This window comes from Capra hircus, chromosome 4, assembly GCF_001704415.2.
Source record: "Capra hircus breed San Clemente chromosome 4, ASM170441v1, whole genome shotgun sequence".
Lineage (NCBI taxonomy): Eukaryota > Metazoa > Chordata > Mammalia > Artiodactyla > Bovidae > Capra > Capra hircus.
The window spans coordinates 27,661,845-27,683,378 of NC_030811.1; the positions used below are offsets into that span (position 1 = coordinate 27,661,845).

General features: G+C 49.3%; 1 protein-coding gene across 1 annotated transcript; it reads right to left on the reverse strand.

Annotated features, from left to right (window-relative positions):
• LEP (leptin) lies at positions 4,071 to 20,440 on the reverse strand. The gene is made up of 3 exons (XM_018046968.1): positions 20,356 to 20,440; positions 8,656 to 8,827; positions 4,071 to 6,817 (listed from the first exon to the last, which is right to left on the reverse strand). Exons 1-3 carry the CDS (start codon positions 20,400 to 20,402, stop codon positions 6,458 to 6,460), a joined length of 579 nt encoding a protein of 192 aa, XP_017902457.1. The 5' UTR covers positions 20,403 to 20,440; the 3' UTR covers positions 4,071 to 6,457.

The window sequence follows — 21,534 nt, forward strand, 5'->3', positions numbered from 1 at the left end:
GCTTATTTAACTCCATGTATATGTATATACATACTATATTTATATATGCATATATATACATAATAAATAAAAGGATATATTTCTTCCTGAAGTATTTTAAAATAAATCCCAGGTATCACTGTATTTCACCTTAAACTACTTCAGTTTGACTCTCTAATGAATAAGAAAACTTAAAAAAAAAATTAATCACCATGCCATCATCAGAGCTAAGAAAATTCATAAGAATTCCTTGTCATCATCTAAAACAGAATCCGCAGTCAGATTTCTGTCCATTGCCTCAAAGCAGTCTTTCACAGTTGGTTTGTATCTCTATCTTTGAACTCAAAAAGAAGTTTGCTGAGCAAATTCAGAGTGAGCAGAATTCTAATGAAAATTCTAATTTGACGGCTAGGACTGTCTTCAGGTTTTTTGCAGAATTGGTTTACATGTAAATAATGGGCTTAATATACAAGAACCTCAATTTCTTTGGTCACCAAGCAGGAAAGGCCTGCATTGTGCCAGACGCTCTAGCCAGGCATTGAGCGAGGTGAGCGGCCCTCAGAAGCTCACTACTCAGAGTGGGATGTGGCTGTGAAAGCCATCAAAAATGATTCCCTGTGAGCTAGTGTATAGGAGCAAAGAGGCTGTGAGAGTTCGGTGGAAGGAAGAAACGCCAATATTAAGTCCTATTTTTGTAAGAAGACATTTTACACAGAAAATATTCAACAATTGAGACTCCTTTGATTTGGCCTGATTGTCCCTGCAGTCAGTTATCATAAGGTGATGCCATGGGTTGAATGTCTGTGTCCCCCCTCCCCCACATTCATATGTTAAATCCTAATGCCATATGATGGTATTAAAAGCTGGGGTCTTTGCCTGATGATTAGGTCATGAGGGTGGAGTCCTCATGAACAGGGTTAGTGTCCTTATTAAAGAGAATTCAGAGAACCCCTAGCCCCTTCTGCCACGTAAGGACACAGTGAAAGATGTGGTCTATGAACCAGGAAGGGGGCTCTCACCAGACATAAAATCTGCTGGCACCTTGGTCTTGAACTTCTAGCTTCCAGAACTGCGCGAAATAAATTTCTGTTATTTACAAGCTGCCCAGACTATGTTGTTGCTTCGTTGCTGAGTTGTGTCTTTTGCAACCCCATTGACTGAAGCCTGCAAGGCTCCTTGGTCCATGGGATTTCCCAGGCAAAAATACTGGAGTGGGTTGCCACTTCCTTCTCCAGGGGATCTTTCCACTCTACGGATTGAACCCGCATCTCCTGCATTGGCAGGTGGGTTCTTTACCACTGAGCCACCTGGGAAACCCAGACTGTGGTACTTAGTCATAGCATCCTGGACATGCTAAGACAGGTGATGCTTAACTTTATACATTTCTCCTCTTTTCATTCCTCTCCTCCCCTCCCTGCCTTCCTTCTTTCTTAATCTTGTAATCCTTCCCTTTTAATGGATTCCCCTTCCTGTCCATACTCACTCAAGTCAAGCTTTCCTGAGGTGGATTCCCCTCTTTCTGAGGCCCTCTCACTTAGCCTTGTTCCTCGGGGTGACCCAGTGTTCCCTGGGTGCGGATGGGTGATTCCTGCACTTCTCCAGAACCTTGCTTCCCAGTTCTCCCAGGATCTGAATCCACTCCATTCTTTCCACAGTTGTCTTAGAGATCTTCCAAAAGCAGTGCCTGAGTTCTTGGTGCAGGAGGTGTATTAATGTATTTTGGAGGCAAGAGTAAGGGGGGAGGGACTGAGATGCAGAAGGAGGAAAAGGTATTGAGAGTGCTTTATTGATGTGGTGACTGGTGTGAGCACCAGGGGCTCAATCCAGGTAGAAGGTAGTTCAGAATTGCTTCTGCCGACCATAGGAGGCTGGCCCCCACACCCCACTGGTTGTGGCTTGCTTTTCTGAGGTCTTCACTCTCTTTCACTTTCAGGCTGACCCATGTGAGCTGAGAAAGCTAACTAAGGCTTCACCACGGAGCGATGCACGAGGGGCTCTGCAAGGCTCAGCTGCACACACGGCTGCATTGAACTCAGAATGCTGTTACAGCCGTTCGCATTCCTTTTTCTGCCCTGACTCATTAACACTAATGACAGCAATGTAATTTACTGAGTGCTCTTTGTGGAGCAGTCATTGGGGTAATAGCTTCACTCAGTCTTCTAAAAATCTATGCAGACAGTGTTATTATGCTCCCATTGTACAGATGATTAACTGAGGCTGAGGCTAGGAGAGGTTAGGGCTTCCCAGGTAGCGCTAGTGGTAAAGAACCCACCTACCAGCACCGGAGACATAAGAGATGTGGGTTCGATCCCTGGGTCAGGAAGATCTCTTGGAGGAGGGCACGGCAACCCACCCCAATCTTCTTGCCTGGAGAACCCCATGGACAGAGGAGCCTGGCGGGCTACGGTTCATAGGGTCACAAAGAGTCGGACATGACTGAAGTGACTAGCGTGCATGCAAGAGACGTTAAGTAGATTGCCTAAGGGTTAAGCACCCCACTGGTGAACTTAACCCAGATGGATTTGTGTGGTCAGATGTCACTAGACTCAGACCCTGCTGTTAAAAGCCTGGAATAAATTGCTCTAAATTCCTTTTGGAAAAATAGGGTGTGATTGTTTTTTTGGTTGTGTGCTGTTGTGCAGAAATTTTCTGGGTCGGGGTCTTCAGAAGGCCCTCCTGGGTTGCTCACAGGTTTTTGTCACTAGACTCAGCCAAAGTCTTGCCTTTGGAGATTGAACACGGCCACCAGACACTGCTCCCAGACTCTGCCAGCTGTTTCACAGATATGAGCTGCTGCCTCAGGGGAGCACGAGAGTATGCCTAAGGAGGGAGAACGTTCTGAAAGCACAGCTTGAAGAACAGGCCTTTCTTCTCTGACCCTGGGAGTCACTTCACAGAGGAGGGAGTGTCATCCCCAGGCCTCTGCCCAGAGACCCTTGCTGCTGTGGGCTGGCTTCCCCAGCTGCTGGCTGGAGGTGGGCGGACTTCTCAGGCTGCGTTTGCATTTCCCCAGCCCCTCAGGCAGGAGGGGAGGGGCATGGATCCTGGTATAGCACCTTCCAGGTCCCTGAGGAAAGTGTTGTAAGAGATGGACTGAGGTCTGAACTTCTCAGCAATGTGGGCCGAAAAATTTCTTTTTTGTTTAAGTTGGTTTGCCTTAGGGTTTCTGTCATTCCAAGCTAAAGGACTCTTTTACAGTCTAACCAGGAGAGGCCAGACATTTCCCCAAGCTGCCAAGCAGCCCACTTAGGCTCTAGCCACATCGGACTGCCGCACTTCTGTAGTCTCCCCCACCTCAGGAGCTTTGCTCCCCGCTGCCGCCTCCATCCAAGCTAGTGGAGGTGGGTTTGCACAGGTGTGTTCCCTGGGCCTGGATCACTGACATTTAAAGTCCGCTGCTAATCACTCCAGTATTCTTGCCTGGAGAATCCCAGGGACGGAGGAACCTGGTGGGCTGCCATCTATGGAGTCGCAGAGTTGAACACGACTGAAGTGACTTAGCAGCAGCAGCAGCAGCTAATTGTGACGTGAAGAGAAGAAAATTCACTTAAATCTGTTTTAAGGCAGACACTCTGCTAGGTCATTATCTCATTATACTCTCCAGAGAAATCAGCAATTTTTGGAGGAGCAATTTTTCACCTGTGGAAGTGACTGCCTTTGAGGGGCCGGCCCCCTGGGTCCTCCCTGGGGCTTGAGTTTTGAAACTCTCAAGTCCAAACTGCACCACAGAGCTGAGTGTTTGTGCTCTGTGTCTGGACAAGACCAGTCCGGTCTCTTCCAGTCTGTGTACCTGCTCTGTTACTGGGCCACATGTTTTTATGTATGGTTTTGTTGCGGTTGCTCCTTTCTCAGTTTTTGTTTCTGGAACAGTTGGCTGCTTGGTTTTTCTCAAGGCTGACCTGTATAGCCTCTGGTGCAGCAAGTGCTCTGGGCTTTGGGGGAATCCTTTAGCCTGAATAACTGGTGGCCGGCTGTGGCCAAGCCCCGGCAGAGCTGATCCCAGGGATGGACTGGGGCCAGCCAGGCGGTGCCCTGTCACACACAGGCAGCCCTTCTGGAGCCCCTCCACAGCGGACGACCAAAAATAAGGACCAAGGGGCAAAGGTCATTTATTTGGACTTTTTGGAACAAAAAAAATTGTTTTAAGTTACAGAAAAACACAATCATTTACATTTTGGAAGTTTCACAATCCGGGAACAAGCCCTAGTGCCATGCCAGGCTTTGTGAGCAAAAGGCTTAAAACATCCTGGCCTGACTGGGCTGTGATCATCAGGACACATCTTCTCGAGCAGGTCTGACTCTGTCCATCACATGAGTCTCGTTCTAGAACTTTCACCCTTATCTCTTTCAGTAGCAAACATCTTTGCCCCTGAAGTCCTCTTCAACATAACCCTTCCCTCCCATCTTTCCTTCCTCTGCCTTTCTTTGTAACTAGCTACTCACTCTATCACCTCCCCTCGGTGTCTCAGACCAAAGCTTCAAACAAAACAGCCTCCTCCCTCCAGGCAATTCACTTCCCTCACCACCTGCAAAATTGGCCTCAGAACTCCTCTCTTCCTGCAACACTCCTGCCCTTCCTGCAACACTCCCGCCCTCCCTGCCCTACTTTGTTCACATCTCCAGAGACTACCACCTGGCTCAAGGGGCACTCTGGAGGTCAGAGGACCGGGATTCTAGTCTTGGTTTTGCCCCCTGTCTGCTGATATGGTCTTAGGTATTTTCTTCTTATTAAATTCTTAGCTATCCCGCTTCAAAGGGATGTGGCATCACAGTAATAGATGCTGACGTGCCCTGAAAAGTAAAAATGCTACCAAGTGCAAGCACAGTTAGCCTGTAGGCCCCTGGGCACTGCCCTCCACAGCTCAGCATTTCCCACCTGCTGAGGACTGCACTGTCTCAGCTGCTCGGTTGCCATGGTGAAACGGCAGCCTTTGCATGCTGGTGAGTGGGATTCTACCATCTGGAATGCAAGGTCCCTGAGGGCAGGGCTTGCATTTTAATATTTATTTGGTGAGCTTCTCAGCCCATAGCACCAGTTGGGGCTGAGCACAAGTAGGTGCTCAGTCTTAAAATTGGTTGCTTAGATTCCAATTTCCTTGGACTGATCCACCTCCTGTCGTGTGATGGCTGCATCACAATGGCAGGATGGTGGGAAACCCAAGCCTCCTCCTTTGTTCTACTGCACATGACCACTAGTGAGAAGGAGGCTCCTGGGGGCTGGTCCTGGGGTCTCGGGCCTCCACTGACCCATTGCTGACCCAGGTCGAGGGACCATCCACTGAAGCCCACGCTGGAATACTTCCCCCTCCCACTGGAATAAAAATCCTTCCCAAATGGATGGGAAGCATGGCCTTGCTTTGGGTGAGCATGCAAATCCCAAAGAAGGTCACGACCATGTTATCAATACAACGTGGGGTCAACCCAGACCATTCACACCAAGGATCCCTGTTCTGGGGATCACCATCTCCAGTGTGGGGTCCTCACTTCCTGATGAGCAAGACCACTTTCTAACAGTCAGAGAAGGCCAGAGCTCACCACTATCCCTATGGCCTTCAGCTTCAGTACCCCCACCACTCAATCCATGGATGGTTAGCAAACCCCCACAATCCCCCCCCGAAGGAGTCATCTCTTCATGAAAACCGCAAAGATGAGAAGATGACTCACCCCATCCAAAGAGTCCATCACAAAAATGTTATTCAGAAAACACATTCTGGATCTCCCCACCCTCCATCAACACATTTCCCACCTCTGGGTATACCCAGCGATATATTACACTTGACAAAATTCTTCTTCTTTTTAAAATAACTTGGTCCTTCGAGATCCATTCAGAGCAATGCCATTGCAAACACTGTAATTTAAAGTCAGTCACAGTAGAAACAAAGCCAGTCCCTGGAGAACAAACTTGAGAGCCCTCAAGTCACTCAAAATGGGTTTGCCTCGCTGAGGCCTGTCGATGGGCACCCCAGTAGCATCCCTCACCCCAGCTGACCCCAAAGAGCCTGGAAAAGCTGGTGTCTTGCTTCAAATCCATTCAGAATAAAATGCATAATTAATAAATAAATGCTTCCATCATGTGTTGTGTGGGAATATCCAGCTGTATGTGCCCGTAGCCTTCATGATGCTCCCTGGATTCTCAGAGGGAATCTTGCTTGATGGTCCAAAGGCTCTGAAATCATCCCAGGTCATGCTGAAGCATGCAGTGAGACGGAGCTGGAACAGGGAGGAAGACTGCTGCGAAAATCCCAGCTCCAGTCTACTGTTTGCTGGATGGGCCCCCCTTCCTGGTGGGCATGGAACCTGTATTTATATCTTTGGTTTCCTGCCTCGCAGTTTTCTGCCTTTGGAAGAGCAGCTGAGAGGAGCAAGAGAGAAATGGCCCGCTGGCCTGCATAAAGGATGCCCACATAGGCTCTCTTCTGCAGACAGCCAGAAGCTCAGGTTTCTTCCCTGGACTTTGGGAAGAGAGGCCTTCAAGGCTTCAGCACCCAGGGCTGAGGTCCAGCTGCCGCAACATGTCCTGTAGAGACCCCTGTAGCCGGCTCAGGGCCACCACCTCGGTGGAGTAGAGGGAGGCTTCCAGGACGACGCCCAGGCTCTCCAAGCTCTCCAGGGCCCTGACCTGTGGTAAGGGGCAGCTCTTGGAGGCGGCCAGCAGGTGGAGAAGGTCCCGGAGGTTCTCCAGGTCATTAGATATTTGGATCACATTTCTGGAAGGCAGACTGGCGAGGATCTGTTGGTAGATTGCCAATGTCTGGTCCATCTTGGACAAACTCAGGAGAGGGTGGAGCCCAGGGATGAAGTCCAAACCAGTGACCCTCTGTTTGGAGGAGACGGACTGCTATGCAGGAGGAAGGGGACAGCAAGAGCTCAGTGGGAGAGAGGGCAGCTCCTCAGAGCTCCCCAACTCAGCCTTTCCCTCGAGTGTAGAGGTGCTTCCTCCCCTCCCCTCCACACCATCCTCCCTGGACCCTTACTTCTTGTGCCCATGTGGCCGCCATTCTTCCAAGCTGGTGTCCTGGGCTCCTATCTTTCTGCCCTTCCCAAACCACCCTGCCCTTTGCTTCCAGACCAGCCTTTGCAGGCTGTTCCCTTTTCCAAATGACTCTGCTATAGAACAAGCCATGACTCCCTATTTCCTGCTTGAGTCTCTTCCCCAGGCACTGAGGTCTTCCATACATTCCCCGTCCCCAGCTCTTCCACCCCAAGCAGACTCCTCCCTCACAGTCAGATTCTCCAGGAAGTCTCAATCCCTAAGAGATTCAGGCCATGACCCCAGCGATGCCCCAGCTCACTGCTCTACTCAAGTAACCCTGGTTACCAGGAGGGGTTCTCCCTTTCCCCGCCACCCACAGCAATCAATCCCGGCACCACACAGGTTGGGGCTGCTGCTGCTGCTGCTAAGTCGCTTCAGTCGTGTCTGACTCTGTGCGACCCCTCTGGGTCTATTGTGTACAGCTTGTTGAAAGACTGTTTTGAAAGCAAGGAATTTAAAGGCTTTTCTCTAGGAAATGCAGACGCTGTCTATTTCTGATCTGTCCCTGCTTCTGGCCACCTAACTTCTCCCTGGCTGCCCAAAGCCACTGTTAGAAATATAGAGTGGTCAGGAGATGTGGAAGTCTCCAGATTGCTCCATGCAGGTGAGCAAGTTGGCTTTTAAGGTGGGAAGCTATCAAAAGTTATGACTGAAAACCTTGAAAGAGGGCATACACAGTTCTGGTTCTGCAAGGGTATGCAGGGAGGGTCACTTGCTTTATCTAATTTAGTCTCATGAAGACCTTATGAAGACTATTAAGATAGTCCTGTTGTCTAGATGACTATCTTAATAGTCTTCACAAGGTCTTATGGGTTTCCCTGGTGGCTCAGATGGTAAAGAATCCGCCTGCAATGCAGAAGACCTGGGTTCATTCCCTGGGTTGGGAAGATCTCGTTGGGAGAAGGAAATGACAAGCCACTCCAGTATTCTTGCCTGAAGAATTTCATGGACAGAAGAGCCTGGTAGACTACAGTTCATGGAGTCTCAAAGAGTTGGACATGACTGAGCAACTAACACTTTCCCACTTTCATTTTCTAGATGAGGAAACTGGAGTTTAAAGACTTTGTGGAAGCTGACCAGCTTAAGACTTTACAGACAGAGAACAGAAGGGTGAGAAGTCACACTTCATCTCCCTCATTCTAAATACAGACCTCATCTGTGGTTGCAGGTCTGAGCTTGCGGACCTCAGAAAAAATGCCCCAAGAGACACTGATAACTGTTTGCAAAAACACAGAGGGTTGTATCTGAAGAGGGCTTGATGGGCAGGGCTGGCAGTGATGAGGAGAAGCTTCGCAGGGTTGGAGCTCAGCTACCAGCCGGGAAGAATGCCTAATGACTAAAACATTCTAGAAATGAGATGGAGGCCCAGAGGGAGTGCTGCTGGGGTTCTGGCCACCTGCCAAGGGGACACCGGGACCTTTGTGACTCCCTCTGGGCCTGGGCACTAGGATTCCGGTCTGGTAGGGAGGAGAGTGAGAAGGTGGGAGGCAAGGGAAGTGGATGAGGAGAGGAGCTGTCTGTACACTAGTGGGGGCATCCAGGCCGCTGGGGCCCTGTGCAAGGCTGCACAGCCTCCTCTGCCAACCTCTGGGGTCCCCCACGGGATGGCCACGGTTCTACCTCATCTTCCAGTCCTTCCCTACCGTGTGTGAGATGTCATTGATCCTGGTGACAATCGTCTTGATGAGGGTTTTGGTGTCATCCTGGACCTTGCGGATGGGCACAGCCTCCACGTAGGAGAGATAGGGCCAAAGCCACAGGAATCGGTACAGGGGTCCACAGCGCATTTTCCTTCCCGGGATGGGCTTCTGGGGCCTGAAAACAGAAGAAACCACACGTGGCACATCGCCAGCTCTCCGAGAACACCCATGTGCTCCGTTACCACCCACATCCATGTCTTTGGATGCGGATAACAACGAGATCTGCTGTCTGCCGTGGCTATCATCTCCTCAAAGATAATTTATTGTCTAGAAATAACAGTAATGAAATGCATTCCCCTGGAGAGAGGTGCGGTGGAATCAAGAAAACCACAGTGAGGTGTGCTGTAGACCACACAGCAGTGAGCCAGGGAATGAGCGGATGGACGGCGGGCTTTTAAGGTCTGGTTTGAATCCAGACATTAAATAGCTGCACGACTTCAGGCATATCCCATAACCGCTAAAAACTCCCCCTGTATCCCCTGCAATGTACCTATCTGCAGGGTTTTATGAGGATCAAATTAGATAATGCGCGTGAAAGAGCTTTAAAGGAGTTGTGAAAGGTTCTCTATTACTACCCTATTATTAGAGATTATGTGACTGTCCTCTTCATTACTCTCTCACAGCAGCACGCCGATACCTCCGTGATGGCATTTACTACTGGCTTTATTACTTCTTTCTCTCCCTTTGGGAGCCTGACTCCAACAGCCACTTACAGAAGGTCTGATAATGTCAGACGCAGTGCTGGGCACCAAGGATGCCACAGTGAACAACGGATGTTTTTTACTCTCAAAGTGTTTCCAGTTTAATAGGGAAGATAGTAAACAGGCCATAACAATACAGGAGGAAAGAGCTCTGGAAGTATGGCTGAAACCAACACAATATTGTAAAGCAATTATCCTTCAATTAAGAATAAATAATATATATATATATTTTTAAGAAAGAGCTCTGCAAGAAGGACAAGATATCACAGGATTGCAAAGTGGGCTCCCTGGGAAGAGGCGTCGCCTGAGCTGGGTATTGAAGGCCAAGGAGGGGTTCGGAACAGTATAAAGTGGTTGCCGTAAGTGGCCAGGAGAGCAGCTGGTGCAAAGACCTGATGGCCAGAGAGAGCACATGCTCAGCCCACCGTGTTCACTCAGGATGCCTGACACTTCCAAAGTCACGGAACCGTGAATTCTAACACTCACAATGTGCGGATCCTTGATTAAGCTGTGAAGTTTTAAAGAGATACATGAGGCAAAAGGTAATCAAGTTAAATGCCTGCAAGTCTGTGCCCAGTGATCCATGCTAAGCATGTGTGGATGAGCCTGAAAGAATGATCATGGGTGTTAAGTATTAACATGAAGGTTTTGGAGATGACAGAGAAATTCATCTCCGCTTTTTGTGTTCTGCTTCATCTGGGTCTTGATTGAAAACAGGTAATGTGTTTTCTGTCCATAGGTGGCAATATTAGTATAATTCATATTCTGACACTATAATAGAAGTAAGCAGTCTTGGGGATTCCCTGGTGGTACAGCGGTTAGAACTTGGTGCTTTCACCATGGTGGCCCAGGTTAAATCCCTGGTTGGGGAACTAATACCCCACAAGCAAGAAAAGAAAATAAATAAGCTTTGGAACTTTCTTGGTGGTACAGTGGATGAGAATCTACCAGTCAATGCAGGAGACACAGGTTGGCTCCCTGGTCTGGGAAGATTCCACATGCGGTGGAGCAATTAAGCCCATGAGCCAGAACTCCTGAGCCTGCACTCTAGAGCCCTCAAGTCACAGCTACTGAGCCCAGGTGCTGCAACTACTGAAGCTCACGCATCGAAGTCGCCCTGGCTCTCCGCAACTAGAGAAAGCTCACACGTAGCAATGAAGATCTAGCGCAACCAAAACTAAATCATTAATTCAAAACAAGAAAGAAGCAGTCTATTTCTATAGTATAATGCTTGATCAAAAGTATGGGGTTTTTTAAATCTGAGTTTTATCAACAGGGAAACATGAAACCCAAGAAAACATGCTAACTTGTCCAAAGTCAAACAAGTAAGCTGCGAAGCTAGGATTCATAGCCAAAGGTGCCGCACCCAGAAAAGCTGGAACACTTCCTACCCCACCCCACCAGTTTCTCCAGGCTTTAAGGGAGGCCAAATTATAACCCAAATTATAATTATAACCCAAATTATAAGCCACCCTGATGTCTGACCAAGGGCAGCTCCTGGGTTCGTGGCACTTGGGAACAAACACCCTGCTCTATTCTAGGATGAAGCTAAGAGATTGTACCCCCATAACTATTTCATGTATGAAATATATAAGTAATTTAAGAGAGGGTACTTCAAATGGTTTTGTGCTTGTTTTGGCTCCTAAAAATTCAATACTACCTCTATTAACTCCTCATTCTCTGAGTAAACACTTCCACCAAATGCTTAAGGAACGGAATTAAATAGTGCTAATCCCTCAGCATGAGCCCAGGAAATCCTAGCAAAAGTGGAAGCCAGTGGTTAGACACCAAAGCTTCAGCAGTGGGCTCTGCCCTTATTCACCGAGTATCTCTGGGCAAGATTTAATTCCCTAAATCATCAGTTCCCATCAGTGAAATGGAACAAATAACATCACTTGGCTCAAAGGGTAATTGAAAAGCATCTGTAAAGTCCCTGTCTGCTGTGTGTATGTGTGTGTGTGTAAGGGTGTAGGTGGAGGATGGGGGTGGGGGACAGGGGGAAAATGTCAGCTTTTTTGTTGAATTGTGTAATTACTTGGCAGAACTTGAAATGCTTTGGCAACACTACCTATAGCCAACCCTGAATCTAGCCTTTGGCCCCTTGCCTTCCCTGGGCATTTCAAGAGGGTGCCTGGTATTTCGGGGTCCTCCCCCTGAGGCACAAAATTGAGTGGTAACCTTTTCTAGGATTTAGGTATTAATGACACCCTCCTTCCCAAGAGAATTTATTACCAGATTAACTCTGATCATAGTCACTCGCACGTCATGGCCACCTTATAATACCTGAGTGAAAAAACAGTTTTACTAGCCCCCTCGATCACCATGGATAATACGCTTCAGTGGGCACTGAAAACAAATCACAGTTCCTTGAGATGTGGAATTGAGAAGCTGCTGCTGAGTAAGCCTGCCTAAGAGAGGCCAGGGTTAGGGGAGCTCCCTGGGGGTGCTGCAGAGAGAACGCGTAACAGGCCCATCTGAGATCAAAGTGATGAGGAGACCCCAGTCCACCCCCACTCACAACATGAAACCACTTGCTCACGTGTATAACACATCATACTCAGGTGTGCACATACACACATCAACACATCTAACCCTTTTAATTAAATTTTTTTTTTTTTTTTGCTGCACGTTGAGGCACATGGGATCTTAGTTCCCCGACAAGGGATCAAACCCATGTCCCTTGCATTGGAAGCATGGAGTCTTAACCACTGGACTACCAGAGAAGTCTTATCTACACATCTAACCCTTTGGCTAGAGCTGGTGATTCGTCTCCAGGATCTACTCCCTTCTTCCGAATTAACAGAACATCCAAGTTTAGAGAGGTGGCCATTCAGAATAAATGCTTTATTTCCCAGCTGCTGATTCTGGTCAACTGAATACAAGCAGAAGTGCGATGTGGCAGTTCTCGCGCCCTGTACCTTTGCTCCTCCCTTTCCTGTCTCCTTCTCCATCCTGATGCCTGAATTACGGGTGCGGTAGTCTGTGCTCCTGGGCTTCTTAGGTGGCACTAGTGGTAAAGAGCCTGCCTGCCAATGCTGGAGATGTGAGAGATGAGGGTTCGACCCCTGGGTCAGAAAGGTCTCCTGGAGGAGGGCATCGCACCCCATGCAGTATTCTTGCCTGGAGAACCCTATGGACAGAGGAGCCTGGCAGGCTACAGTCCACTGGGTTGCAAAAAGTCAGACACAACTGAATCGACTTAGCACACATGTACATCCTGCGTTCTCGTGCCTCTCGAATCATAAGGATGACGGCCTCACTGTGTGAACGGTGATGTAGGCAGCTGGAGGTGGCCAGGTCCCTGAGCACTTCCTGGAGCTGAGATGATGCACTGGCGTGGACCACCTATCCCTGGACTTGTGCTGAGTGTGTGAGAGACGTCGCCTCTGTTTTGGTGAAACCACAGTTATTTTGGATCTCTGCTAAACGTGGCCAAACTTAATGCTAATGAATTTATTCACCTGGACACAGACATCAGACTTGATCAGACATTAAGTCTTTTTTGGTTCACTTCAGCGTCACTACCAGGGTGGGGCCTGGCCGTGGCCTGAGATTTTCAGTTCGTGGGGAATGGCTGGTAAGAGCAGGACAGCAATGACAACTTCACTGAGCACAGCGCTGGACACATAGTAGTTTTGCTGTTGTTGTTCAGCCACTGAGTCGTGCCCGACTCTTTGAGCCCCCATGGACTGCTGCAGGCCAGGCTTCCCATCCCTCACTATCTCCCAGAGTTTGCTCGAATTCACGTCCGCTGAATCAGTGTTGCCATCCAACCACCTCATCCTCTGTCTCCTCCTTCTCCTTTTGCCTTCAATCTTGCCCAGCATCAGTCTTTTCCAATGAGTCGATTCTTTTCGTCATGTGGCCAAATTATTGGAGCTTCAGCTTCAACATCAGTCTTTTCAATAAATAGTCAAGGTTGATTTCCTTTAGGATTGACTGGTTGGATCTCCTTGCTGTCCAAGAAACTCTAAAGAGTCTTCTCCAGGACCACAGTTCAAAGGCATCAGTTCTTCAGTGTTCAGTCTCCTTTATGGTCCAGCTCTCAATCCGTACATGACTATTGGAAGCATAACAGTTACTCAACATCTATTTGATAATTGACATCTAGCATGTGTGGATGGCTCACTGTGGGCCAGAGGCAGAGATGAAAGAGACATGCAGCCACAGGAAAGTGGGGTTAGGAGTGGGGATGGTTGGGGCTGAACTGGTGGTTTTCCCAGGAAGCCCAGGTAGTACACCACAGTATTCAGCATTGTCAACTACTTACCTATGTTATTTGTTAAAAATAAAAGTAAAGAACAAAACTGTTGTGCTCTTCAACAACAGGTTTCAGAATTTACCTAATTAACTATCAATACAATGCAAGGAAGAATGTTTAAAGAAATAAAATGCCTTGAATAACTCAAGGGAGGGACTCATGAGTAAAACTATGAGCTCTAGAGTTCAGCAGAACTATGTTTCAGTTGGAGCATAGGGCCTTGGGAAAGTTCGCTGGTCTCTTGGAGACTCCGTTTGCTTAGCTGTAAAATGGGGATGAAACAAATCATAATTCCTACCTGTGGCTGTTATGTGATGGGGAATGCTTGCTCTGTGCCTGGCACATGGTCAATCCCAATACATGTTAGCCGTTGTCACTGTTAATTCCAGTGAGGGAATGGAGGAAGCATCTTGGAGGAGGTGGCATTTAATAAGGGCCTTGAGGATGTGGGGGCTTCCCTGGTGGCTCAGACGGTAAAGAATCTGCCTGCAATGCAGGAGACCTGTGTTCAATCCCTGGATCGGGAAGATCCCCTAGAGAAGGGAATGGCAACCCACTCCAGTATTCTTGCCTGGAGAATTCCATGGATAGAGGAGCCTAGCAGGCTACAGTCCATGGGTCACAAAGAGTCAGACAGACTGAGTGAGTAACACACTCTGAGAATGGACGAGTGGGATTGGGTCTGTGAAGGTGGAGGACAGGGGAAGCCCCAGGAGAGGGCTCAGAAAACGGTGGCTCCCGGCTGGCATGGGAGATGTGATGGGAGGGGTGGAGCTGTGAGTGCCAGACAGGGAGGCCAGGCTTCTTTCTGTGGAAGTGAGGTGCTCTGATCACTTCCAGGCTTAGGCTTGCAGCCCAGGTGACAAGAAGGAGACAGCTGGAAATTGGGAAAGGCATGAGGAGAGGTTTGATGAACAAGCGTTCATGCTGATTCGCTAGTACTGGTGGGACCTCAGATGGGCCTGTCCTGCTGACAGCTGGAACTTGCGGGGGGGTGGGTCTCAGTGCAGGAAAAAAAAGGGGAGGAGGTGCTGCAGACACAGACCCAGGAGTGCTGGCTGGAGCCACTGACTAGAGTGAGTAGAGAGCGGAGGTGGGAGGAGTCATGAGGGGAAAAGGCAGGTGTCAGCCATCTGCCTGGGCTGCAAAGCCTTTTCCCTCTAGAAGTTTTAAATGTTTAAGGAGCTGTCATTTTCTCAGAAGAACTGCTGAAATGTTGAGCCTGGAGAGGAAGGGAGCACTACTGGGAGAGAGTAGGGGGTGGCTGGGCTGTGTGTGCAGCTCAGGAGTGGGGAGGCTTGCTCTCCACCCTGAGGTCTCCCCTCCACTCCGCTGGCTCCCCCACCACCCGCTCTGTTCTCTGCATCCTCCAGACGCCCTGCCAGCTAACGTGCGCTGTGCCGCAGACTGCCTTTCCTCTCCTTGAATTAAGACCTGACCACGCCCCATCAGGTCTACCAGCATCCCCTGCCAAGGGGCCACTGGAGAAGAAAAGAGAGAAACCAGTGAATGAGCTCCACCCCCTACCCCCAGGGGAGCACTAGAAAATGAAATGTAAACACAGAAAACAGGCTCAAGGCTAATGGAGGAGGATCCTGTAACCTTGCCATCAGTCCCACCATGACCCCTGCTCTGACTTCACCTGGGTCCTGGGCACTGGTCCCCCCTCTACTCATCCAGGGTTGACTGCAGGTCTTGTTCCCCCACTTGGCAGTTCCCTGCAGCACCCCCTTCTCCACAGACAAGCTTGCCTCTTGGTTCCTCAAGAAGCTGGTGGCCTCCAGACGTAAGCTCCCTCACCTTCCCTCCTGTCCTGGGGGATGCAGCAGACCAAGTGGGGGCCTCCATGTCAAGGTAGGAGGTGTTTCTCTAGACACACACACACACACACACACACACACACACACACACACACTAGAAGTTTAGCTGGGCCCAGGGCAGGCCTACCCCGGGTTCTAGCAGTGGAGGGAGTGGTGGGGGAATAGGGAAAGCTCCAGGTCACAGGCATTTGCTGGTAAAGGCCACTAGCTTTGAGCTATGCAAACTCCTCTGCCTTCTCACCGTAGAAGGTAACAGAGGTAAGCAAGGGGCCCAGTACAGCTTTCTCTCTTCCTTCTTCTCCAGCCAACAGAGTCCCTTAGACTGCAAGGAGATCAAACCAGTCAATCCGAAAGGAAATCAACCCTGAATATTCATTGGAAGGACTGATGCTGAAGCGGAAGCTCCAGTACTTTGGCCACCTGATGTGAAGAGCTGACTCATTGGAAAACACCTTGATGCTAGGAAAGATAAGGACAGAGGATGAGATGGTTGGAGGGCATCACTGACTCAATGGACTTGGGTTTGGGCAAGCTCTGGGAGATGGTGAAGGACAGGGAAGCCTGGTGTGCTGCGGTCCATGGGGTCACCAAGAGTCAGATCCAACTGAGCAACTGAACAACAACTCCAATGATCTTTGGTTTGTTAGCACAAATTAAATTCAGGTAACGTGGTATTTGACAGAGGATGATATGGTTGGATGGCATCCCTGACTCAATGGACATGAGTTTGGGTAAACTCTGGGAGTTGGTGATGGATAGGGAGGCCTGGCGTGCTGCGGTTCATGGGGTCGCAAACAGTCAGACACGACTGAGCGACTGAACTGAACTGAATTGAATGTGGTATTTACCATTCATTTTAAGGAGAAAGCTTTGGGTATTCTATGCCTTCTCTCTCCCTGTAGAAATCTATCCTGTTGGTTCCCTTACATTATTCCCTCTCAGCCTTCCTTCATTCCTTGCTCCCTAACTCTAAGTAGGAAGGGACTTGGGGATGAAGAAAAGGACAAATGATGAAGGAGAGAGAGACGTTTGGGTGCTCTGAGTTCTTCAGAATCCAGTGGAACAGACAGAAGCTTAAACAACTCATTTTAATACAACCTGGTGAAAGTTATAAGGGAAGGAACCTGGAGCTAGGGGAGCACAGGGAAAAGGGCTGACTGTGGGCAGCTGAGATAGCTTTGCACTGAGACCTGAAGGACCGGAGTTCCCCAGGGGGAGGGAAGCAAGCAGGGCATTCCAGGCCAAGGGGACAGTGTGGAGTTGGGATATACCACGGTGGGTCTGAGAGAATTCAATAGGGTAGAAGAGTAGTGTGTGTGAGGCTGGAGAGCTAGAATGTCCTGGGCTTGATTCTATGGGTGGCCGGGACCTTCTGGGGGATCTGCCCTATGCAGGACACACACACACACACACACACACACACACACACACACACACACACGAATCCTGCAGGTGATGTTTGCATGAACAACAGTGGGCAAGAGAAGCAGAATACTCTTTTCTCTTCCCTTTCCTCCTCCAGGTCCTGATTGGGTCAGTTAACATCTCTCCGGGTAATTTAAAGTATGCTCTGAGGAGTCCGGTTTGCCTCTGATGAAGACTCAGAAACTCAAGGGTCGCCATGGCTGACCTCACATGCACGGATTAGTTAAGAGAGACCAGGGTCCCTCTACCCACTTGGGGGAGGGGGCATGTGGATTAAGGTCAGTGCTTGTGGTTTTTCTTGACCTTCTTTCTGGTTCCTGTCCTTGTTGGTTCTAGGCTCGCCCTGTCCTTAGCCTTAAGGGTAAGATACTCTCACATATACTGCTCACTTGAGTAGTTTTCAACTTTCTGAATATATATGTTTTTTTTTTTTTCATCCAGGAGACATATAGATACACCTGTAAGAAAAACAAGTGTCAGGAAATAAAATTCATCTTCACTATGAGTGATGCACACTGGAGAGTCTCCATTCTGGTTATAAATGTTGGTTGCAATATACAGTTGAAAACACTGAGCTAGCATGAGTGATTTTCTCCTATTTGCAAGAAGGAGCCTGGTTGAGAAATCAGGTTAACATACTTAGTTGGTAGCCAGAATGCGAGTGCAAGGGTTATAGTTTTTCTGTTCATCAGAAACTACCCTTAGATTTGATCTCATCAGGGACAACAAATAGGTTTCAATTCCTGTGTCAACTCTGATCAGTTTTTAGTGGTTCCTTGGAGTGCTGAGTGGAGAGGAATCTGACACTCCCTCCAGTATGAGAGGGACAAGGTGCCAAGATCAATTATTGATGTCTGCTTGGGTCCAGGAGTGGTGAACATGTCACTTGTTCAACATCTCCCCCAAAGCCTTGGCACAGAGTAGGTCCTCCCTGAATGTTTGTGGAATGAATGAATGAAATATTTCCCATCTCTGGTTTTCATTATCTAATGAGGTTAACCTACCTCTAGATGGTTAGGCTGCTCCCATTTTAAAGTCCATCTAGAATTCAGTTTTGCCCAGCAGGAATTCCTAAGAAGCTTTCTTAATGAAGACAGAAAGTGCTGCAGAATCCTGATCTCCTTTTCACGGCTTCTTGCACCGCGCAAGTGTCCTCTAACACAACATGGGCCCCTATTCCCATTCAGCTTCCTGATTTCTGTTCCATTTTAACTACTGTCCCAGATACTCCCTGTCTTGATCCCATTCATCAGCCTGGCTCCTCCTACTGTGCTCTGAGCCTCCTGCCCTTCTCAGAGGTCTTTGCTCTGCCCAGCCTGTCTTCCCTGTGGCTCCTTCACTTCTTCCTTGGCACACCCAGTCTGGAGTACCCCAGAGTACAAACTCAGTGTGTGCACAGATGGGAATAAAATCTTCTGTGGGATGGATGAGATATCAGCATCGACACTGATCATTCCAGAGAGCTGATGGATGAATGGAGCAGGAAAGACGGTAAAATGCCGTTTGCTGAGAAGCAAGGCACATCTGCTGTCACACATGAAGTGCAAAGAATTCTGTGGGCCCAGGCGGCAGGTATGTTGTTTTTAAGCCGAAACATCCTGTCTTTCTACTTCTCTGAGACAACTGTGTGGACAAAGAAGAATTCCAAGGCTCTCACTGGCAGGCCAGGAGGGAGCTGTCGCCACTGGACTCCTACTGCTGGTGGGAATAGGGCCTACTGACTGACTGACTGCAGGAGAAATTGGCTCGGTTTTCCTTTCAATTACATGCATGCGTTTGAAGGATACACACACCGTGAGGATTTCCCATCCCTGGAGCCCTAATCTCTCTCTGACTCACACTGACCACCACCACCACGTCCCCCTAAGTGGCATCTAGGTTAGAGTGGGGACAAAGACTCAGGTTCTCCCAAGTGGTCACCTCCACACCCTGCAAAGGGCACTCAGACGCGAGAGGCATCCGCCTGCGGCTGACGGGCAGGAATTCATTGCAATCTCCTTGGCTCTGTCCTTGGCGCTTGGAGCCATTTCCTGGAATGGAGGGGGAGGAAAATATTTCCCCCAAATACCAAGAAGAGTTATTTTGGGCATAAGATGTACAAAATATGAGAGGGATGCTCCTTTGGCCAACATGGAAATGTTCCCCTCAGCCCAATGTCCAACTGCTTGAAAAGGAAAGAACCGAGTCACACCCACTGCTTTTCTCATGCCTTCTCGCTCTGCCTACATGAGAAAAAAGATCAGCAAGACCTTCCTGCTCAGGAGGGCATTGGAGTGGAACCAACCATGGCTCTGCACACTGTCCTGGTGGGAAGAGACTGGGTACCCTCTGTCCCACCTGGTCCTAGCTGCCCACTGCACTGCCGCCTTAGGCTCTACAGAGCAAACACCAGAAGCTGGACAGAGGACAGCGTGGGGAATCTTTGAGCTCTTGCATCTGGGGTGGTGCCTTCCAGTCCCTGCCCTCTGCCTCGCCTCCCCTGCAGACTACCTTCCCATCCCCTCCAAGGCTGCTATTCTCAAATGACAACCAGGTCACCATCGAGTGTCACTTGGATTGAACTGTATTTAAGAATTCACTTTTCCAAAGTGCCACATCTTTAAGCTATAGAAACTGGAGTGTGAAGGCAAACCCACCCCCCATGAAACTGAAACCAAGCCAGGAGAGAAGGCAGGCCTGGTAGGTGTCACTGGGGGGCCCACCTGCCAATAGTGTGCATTTATCAGTTTTGGCTACAGAAATGGTTACAGTGGCAAAAGTTTAACAGGCCTTTCCCATGATCGCCTGTTTGGTCGCCCCAAAGGAACCCTATTTTATCCATAGTGTAGAAGGCAGTTCTCATGACTTTGAGGACAGATGCAGTGAGATCTTTCATAATTTCTTTGGGAGATTTGGGTTCTCCCAGTTTTTCTGCTCACTCCTACTTCCTCATCTCCATCCTATGGCCTGGGTTTTATACAATCCTTTGCATTTCCAAGTCAGAAACCCTGCTGGAAAATGTTGCCTGAATTCTCACCTGCAGACCAAGACTTCTTGTACACCTTCAGAACTCACACTCCTCAGAAACTCAACGCACGTCCCCTGCACAAGGGGGCGGGGTATCCTGATCTTTGGGGGTGTGCTCAAGGCCATTTCCAAAGCATGTCAAAGGCAGGGCTGGAGGCTCTGGCAGTCTCCTGGGGCCCAGGCTGGCTCCTGGAGCGCTGATTCCTGCCCCGAGGGCAGGCACAGCCCAACCCCAAAGCTAGCGTTCCCCGGCTCCCAGCCGCCTTCCCACCGATTAGAACTCTGGTGCAAAGTTACCCTAATCCAGAACCAAGCTGTCCGCCCTGCCCTTCGCCCGCCTCAGTTTCCCCAGGGTCCCGGGTGGACGGGGCTGGGTGGCCTGCCAAGAAAGACCAGCGGAGAAGGAGCAAGGAGAGCGCCGGGCACTTACCTCGCCGCTGCTGGCGCCGCGATTCCTCGATCCCTCCGGGGCTCCATGCCTGCCCGCCCCTCTTATAGCCGCCGAAGCGCAACTTGCGCAACTGCCCGGCAGGCCGGGGCGCACCCGCAGCGCCAGCTCCCGCCCTGCGGGGCGGCGGGGCAGCGTCGGGCCGGGCGGCCGTGGGTCGGGGCCTCCAGGGAGGGACTCGGATGCGCCAGGAGCCCCACGCCCACCCTCCAGTATCGCCTGAAAAGCTGGGGGCGGCTGGGCAGGTGTGAGAAATCCTCGAGGTGGCCCCAGGATCTGACCCTCGGGCCTCGGGGAACGGCCGCCTGGGACAGGGTGGCGGTGAGGGGTTCCTCTGAGCCGGCTGGGGGCGGTGGCGCCCCGACCTTGAGGCCGGAGCAGCCAGCTCCTCTGGGCGGCGGGACCCGACGGCTCTGGGCCCCGGGGGAAACCCGGGGTTGGCAAGAGCGACCGGCCGGGCGCCTCACACCTGCCTTGATGATGGTGTGGAGGGGATGAGGAAAGTCAGGCTCAAACCGGTCTTGTTGCATCGGAGACTTCCTAACGGGAACGTGCTCCGGCAAAATCTGTGTGCTCCGCCGAGTCCCACAGGGGTCCGTTTTGTTCACATCTGTATCCCACATTGTTAGCCCGGTGCCTTACACGAAGAATTTCATTTTTAAGATATATTTTAAAATGAAAATCGCAAATTTAGGTTTAACGTACTACTTTGCATATTTGCATCATTAATTTTTTTGGCGAAAATATTCTAAAGCAAATTACAAACATCATGGCGTTTCATCCTTAAATACTTCAGTGTTTATCTCTGAAAAATAAGGAAGCATTTCTATCTCTATCACAAGACCATTACCACACAAGAGTAATTCTTTAACATCAAGAGCTAGTCTGTATTTGAATTTTACCCAATGTCTTTTTAAAGATATTTTATAATTGCTTTGTTTGTTTGAGCCTGGTTGTTTTGCTTTTAATAATTATCTATTGAAGAAAGGAAGGATATTGTACTATATGTTTGTGAAGTCAGAAATTGTTAGCATCGACCATGATTTATAATTACACGGCCACTAAAAGGTGGGACAACAACTAAATGTTCAGCATAGGAAATTAGCAAGTGATTGAAAATCACATAGCAGCAATATACACACATTAAAAATTATGTTATAA

Bases quoted from the DNA above. Each gene is read 5' to 3' on its own strand.
- LEP (XM_018046968.1), bottom strand. From the start codon at position 20,402: ATGGAGCCCCGGAGGGATCGAGGAATCGCGGCGCCAGCAGCGGCGAG. The intron at 8,828-20,355 runs GTAAGTGCCCGG...TTCTGTTTTCAG, and splicing joins GCGGCGCCAGCAGCGGCGAG to GCCCCAGAAGCCCATCCCGG. The intron at 6,818-8,655 runs GTAGGGAAGGAC...CCTCCTGCATAG, and splicing joins TCAATGACATCTCACACACG to CAGTCCGTCTCCTCCAAACA.